General features: G+C 41.2%; 1 protein-coding gene across 2 annotated transcripts in view; it reads right to left on the reverse strand.

Annotated features, from left to right (window-relative positions):
• The window catches only part of LOC121877561 (proline-rich protein 2-like), a 9,292-nt gene extending 8,365 nt beyond the window's left edge, over nucleotides 1-927 (reverse strand). For both annotated transcript variants that reach the window (XM_042383362.1, XM_042383361.1), the window contains exon 1: nucleotides 616-927. In XM_042383362.1, coding sequence (XP_042239296.1) covers nucleotides 616-639 — 24 coding nt within the window. In that variant the 5' untranslated portion in view covers nucleotides 640-927. The remainder of the gene's footprint in view (nucleotides 1-615) is intronic.
• Nucleotides 928-6,417: the final 5,490 nt, after the last annotated feature.

The raw sequence follows: 6,417 nt of genomic DNA on the forward strand, positions 1-6,417 counted from the left end.
GTGTGTTTGTTTGTGGTGTGATGTGTGTTTGTTTGTGGTCTGTGATGTGTGTGTTTGTTTGTGATCTGTGATGTGTGTTTGTTTGTGGTCTGTGATGTGTGTTTGTTTGTAGTCTGTGATGTGTGTTTGTTTGTGGTCTGTGATGTGTGTTTGTTTGTGGTCTGTGATGTGTGTTTGTTTGTGATCTGTGATGTGTGTTTGTCTGTAAAAGTGCAAACATCTTCACCCAGGACCTTCCTCCAGGACAGGGTAAACAAAGGAACTGTTTACCTCCGAACAGCAAACTATGATAAAAGTTGGTTCATAAATACAGGGTGTGTTGTAGATACTTTTTTTTTACAAATTGCCTCCCACATTATCAGGGATTACACGTGGATTTTTTGTTTTTATATTCCAAAATTAATATGTCACTTGCTGCTGTGTCTGAGGTGTCTCCCACAAGAGTGAACAATGTTGGGTGTTGTACTACCCACGTTCATGCAACATCCACGAAAATCAGTAAGTCAGATTATCAGATAAGAACGAGGCAGTAACTTTTGATCACTAGTTCACCAACAGTGTATCAGAAGACGGGCTGAGCTTCATCAACACGGGACTAAACAAGACGACCCTCACCTTAGGATGAAACAGTAACCTCATCTTCAAGACGCTGGGTGTTTATTCACAAGAAAGATGTAGAAAAGTTTCGTTTGTTTTTCCTTTGTTCGCACTATTAATTAGCTATAGAGTCCTGAATGTGTAATATATTGAGCGTCAGCGATGGTTGTGATAAGTTGCTACAGTATTATACACTCGAGTTTATCCACAGTAAGGTGCTGGTGGGGAGCTGGAACACCTTCGTCAGGTAAGACTTGATTGTAAGGGAGTGCAGTCGGCCAGCTCAGACCTCCAGCAGTGACAGTCCGTTAGCACTGGTCCAGCCAACCCAGCAACTAACGCGAGAATAAAAGTGAAAACGTCGGCTATGTCTTATATGCTTGGTGTTACACATCGCCACCACCATCCCCTCTCTCTTTCCCCCTTCCCTCCACCCTAAAACTACTAGCTCCTCCTCCCTCTCCCCCTCAACACCTAAAATCCTTCAAATCTCACACACACACACACACACACACACACACACTGCCACTCTGATAGCCTTGCCTTCTTTTGATTCGATTTTCCCCCGCCTCTTACAGTTAAGGAAGTTGCTGCATATACGGTGCCACAGGACACCCGGGCAATATAATTGTCGTTCCCACAACAATCACTGGTATTCACGGGTCCCAGTGAGCGGGTCAGATATTAACCTACATAGCCGTGTGTGTCATGACCTTGAGAGTACGTACAGACTTCCGAACTGCGCGTGACAGGAAGAAATAGTTCGACCAACGACTCAACAGATTAGCTAAAATTGCGGTATTTCGAGACGTCATGTGGAGAAGTATGATATAGTGACGGGAAATACTTATGTGAGCTCAGGTTAAGTATTTATTCCTGTCACTCTCTGACCCAGAAGGTTAGAGGTGTTGATGAAGGAATGAATAAGAGTTTCACTTACTAACACGTAATAAAAATGTTTTAAATCAAAATAACAAATATGGATGATCGTGAAAGTGGGTCCCATAGGCATGGCTGCTCGTTAGGAACAATGTGGCTGTATACTAAGCCTTCGGTACACAAGAAGGCACCATGGCAGCTACTGTTGTCGACCGCATTCACTTTCCTAAGGTCAATAACGGTGTAGTAAACCTTTTTAAAGTGCATTTACTGTCATTTCTACCCTGGAACTTATTCCTTATTTTATTTAATTATACTTTTATACTTATATACTGGAAGTGGCTTCATTCACTCCCGTAAATTATTGAAATTTTTAATTCATTAAAACCTTACAATAGAAGTAATGAAAAATTTTCAAGTTGTTTGCCCGAAAAAACAACGACGCTTTCTAAAAAAAAAAACCCCACCCCTCGGAAAAAAAGAAAACCTTGATTATCTGAAATACTGAACCCTCAACACGTCCAGTACTAACCAGTAAGACCCTGCCATAATTTACGCACTCACACTAATACTGAAATGAATCCATCCCGTCTGTGGCGAGTTACCGAGTGGATACGAAATATATCACGGACGGACGGACGGACGGATGGACGGGAAAAACGTAACGTTCCTTGAAAACTGTTGTGGGATGCCAGGGACTCCAGACTTAGCTGATGAATAAAACGATAATTCAATTTATATGATAACTTGAACGTACCTGAGATATGGTGTGTTGATGTCCCTCGAAGAGCTGTTGAAACTCACACTTACCTGGAAAAGGAAAAGGAAAAATCCAGTTGAAATAACCTGCCATGTTTCACACACACACACACCTATATGATCATTCACACGTAACTTTACGGAACAACTAAAGCAGAACCAATGCCAAATAGAGGACTAATAGAACTTGTTCAATATGTCAAGAACACAACAGTAGTATTATTAGCAGTTACCTTGTGCTGGTGGTCGCGGAAGCCCTGGCGCCGTAGAGGGTCACCTCCTGGCACCGTCTTGACACTTTTGTGACACCTCAGGGCCCTTGACGACACCTTGTTGTATTCCATGGCACACTTTACACCTTGCGATAGTTCAAGACACTTTGCAACATTTTACGACATTAATGACACTTTACGACACATTGTGAGACTTTAAAACATTTCTGGCACTTTATTGACATTTTACGACACTTTACGAGACTTCACAGCACCTTACGACACTTTTCGACACGGCATGACACTATTGTATGTTGCTTGGACACTTTATAATTATTCGAGACTTCATGACGCTTTTTCACTTCATGACAATATCAAACTATATGGCTTTTTACGACACTTTAGAACACTGACACTTTAGGACAATTTAGACACTTTGACACCTTAGGTCACTTCCTTGCACTTTTTCATTATGCACTACATATTACAACATTATACGACACATTAAATTTAATGGCACTTTATCAGACCTACTGACACTTTACAAAAGTTTTCAATATTACATGAATCATTGACACTGACACCTTATGCCACTTTACGACACCTTATACCACTCTTATGACACGTATGGACGTTTTTGGCGCCGACAATTACTTTATGACACTTATAAGTCTTAATAACACAAACACTTCACGTCACTTATAAAACATCATAACACAAACACTTTATAACACTTATAAACACTTAACGTTAAAGGTGTAGAAGAGAGTGACCACCAGAGAGAATTGCCCGAATTGGTTTAATTTTTTTTCTACACATTAACATCATGATATTAAACACAAAAATGGAAACGACACTGCATAGAGCCTAATAGAACCTGACCTAACAAACCCATAGGTTGGGTATGTTAGGTCACCCTCTTCTACACCTTTACCCACTTTACTTAGGAACACGTTATGATATATGTGATCACTTTCTGATACGTAAGAAAATTTTACGTCACTTAAAATCACTTTTTGAAACGTAACACCACTTTAAGACAATTTTAACTACTTTACGACACTTATAAACACATCGTGACACTTGCAAACACATCGTGACACTTGCAAACACTCCATGACACTTACAAACACTTTATTACACACTGACAAACACTTGATACTTTTCCGTTCTAGTCACTTTCACAGTCTCTTTACCTCACCGGCTGTTTGTTTTCTACTTTACGGCACTTATAAAACACTTTAAGACACTTACAAACACTTTACTACACTTGACGATACTATTCAGAACTCGTTTGTTTGTCTATAAGTCATCGTGGACGTCCTTACCGGCACTAAAGCAGAGGCAGCACTGCGAGACCGTCACCTTTGTTGACATTCTCATAAATCCGAAACTTCGAAACGTTAAAGATTTAAGACTTGAGAGAATCGGTCAAACCTCGTCCCAGTACGATAACAGACTGAGTTTGGTTTTGTTTTACTCATTCGGTTCTCCCCATCGGTAGCTTTAGAGATCTTTGTTTTTATCTGTTCTAATTATAATGTACAAGATAATGTATTACACAAGATTATAATGACTCGGTTTTTTGGGATGGTTGAGTCTAATGTATCGAAAAGTTGTTCCTGAATCATGGAAACACTTACGTCAGCAATGTCTCAAAGTGATGTCATTCAACTGTTGACAAAAAGTATCCAGAATTGTTTATATTGTTTATCCCGTTTTATTTGCTTAGTGAAAACAACCCAACGGGAAACAAATGGGAATAAGATAAAACTATTAAACATAACAAATAAAGATAGAACACATTTAAAATTATTTACTTATTCCAAAAATCAACGCTTTCGAAGACGTGTAGTATATGTGTATTGCCTCAGGACGAACAACACAGACCACGACTAAACCAAAGCTACCAACAGCTCCACACATCTGTCTGCGAGGTTTAATATTTTAGACAGGCTACAAACAAACTAAAGAAAGTCAATCGCCTTAAACTTAATTCACGATTAGTGTTCAAAGATAAGATGTTAGACGTTTCTTAGATTACCAGGGATCCACCTAGCGAAGTTGCCAGTTGGGAATTTCGAGGGAGTCAGTGTGTTACCTTTAGTTACTTAAGTAATTAATTTCCTGAGAACCTACTCTCTCTCTCTCTCTCTCTCTCTCTCTCTCAGTTGAACGTAATGACTAATAATAACAAGTGATAAACAACTTGCCACATCCCTCTCACTACCCAAGCTGTTGCTCTGCTTACTCATCCTGCTGCTGCTACGACTGCTGTTATTACTGCTGCTACGACTGCTATTACTACTGCTGCTACGACTGCTATTACTACTGCTGCTACGACTGCTGTTATTACTGCTGCTACGACTGCTATTACTACTGCTGCTACGACTGCTATTACTACTGCTGCTACGACTGCTGTTATTACTGCTGCTACGACTGCTATTACTACTGCTACGACTGCTGTTACTACTGCTCTACGACTGCTATTACTACTGCTGCTACGTCTGCTGTTATTACTGCTGTTACGACTGCTATTACTACTGCTGCTACGACTGCTGTTATTACTGCTGTTACGACTGCTATTACTACTGCTGCTACGACTGCTGTTATTACTGCTCTTCGACTGCTATTACTACTGCTGCTACACTGCTGTTATTACTGCTGTTACGACTGCTATTACTACTGCTGCTACGACTGCTGTATACTGCTTACGACTGCTGTTACTACTGCGACTACTGTTATTACTGCTGCTACGACTGCTATTACTACTGCTGCTACGACTGCTGTTATTACTGCTGTTACGACTGCTATTACTACTGCTGCTACAACTGCTGTTATTACTGCTGTTACGACTGCTATTACTACTGCTGCTACGACTGCTGTTACTACTGCTGCTACGACTGCTGTTATTACTGCTGCTACGACTGCTGTTATTACTGCTGTTACGACTGCTATTACTACTGCTGCTACGACTGCTGTTATTACTGCTCTGTTACGACTGCTATTACTACTGCTGCTACAACTGCTGTCATTACTGCTGTTACGACTGCTGTTATTACTGCTGCTACGACTGCTGTTATTGACTGCTACGACTGCTGTTATTACTGCTGCTACGACTGCTGTTATTACTGCTGCTACGACTGCTGTTATTACTGCTGCTACGACTGCTGTTATTACTGCTACGACTGCTGTTACTACTGCTGCTACGACTGCTGTTACTACTGCTGTTACGACTGCTGTTATTACTGCTGTTACGACTGCTATTACTACTGCTACGACTGCTATTACTACTGCTGCTACGACTGCTGTTTTACTGCTACGACTGCTGTTTACTGCTGCTACGACTGCTGTTATTACTGCTGCTACGACTGCTATTACTACTGCTGCTACGACTGCTGTTACTACTGCTGCTACGACTGCTGTTATTACTGCTGTTACGACTGCTATTACTACTGCTGCTACAACTGCTGTTATTACTGCTGTTACGACTGCTATTACTACTGCTGCTACGACTGCTGTTATTACTGCTGCTACGACTGCTGTTATTACTGCTGCTACGACTGCTGTTATTACTGCTGCTACGACTGCTGTACTACTGCTGCTACGACTGCTATTACTACTGCTGCTACGACTGTTGTACTTACTGCATCTACTGCTACGACTGCTGTTACTACTGCTGCTACGACTGCTATTACTACTGCTGCTACGACTGTTGTTACCTGCTGCTACGACTGCTGTACCTGCTACTACGACTGCTGTTACTACTGCTGCTACGACTGCTATTACTACTGCTGCTACGACTGTTGTTACTACTGCTGCTACGACTGCTGTTACTACTGCTACTACGACTGCTATTACTACTGCTGCTACGACTGCTATTACTACTGCTGCTACGACTGCTGTTATTACTGCTGCTACGACTGTTGTTACTACTGCTACGACTGCTGTTATTACTGCTACTACGACT

This window comes from Homarus americanus, unplaced genomic scaffold, assembly GCF_018991925.1.
Source record: "Homarus americanus isolate GMGI-L3 unplaced genomic scaffold, GMGI_Hamer_2.0 scaffold45469, whole genome shotgun sequence".
NCBI lineage: Eukaryota > Metazoa > Arthropoda > Malacostraca > Decapoda > Nephropidae > Homarus > Homarus americanus.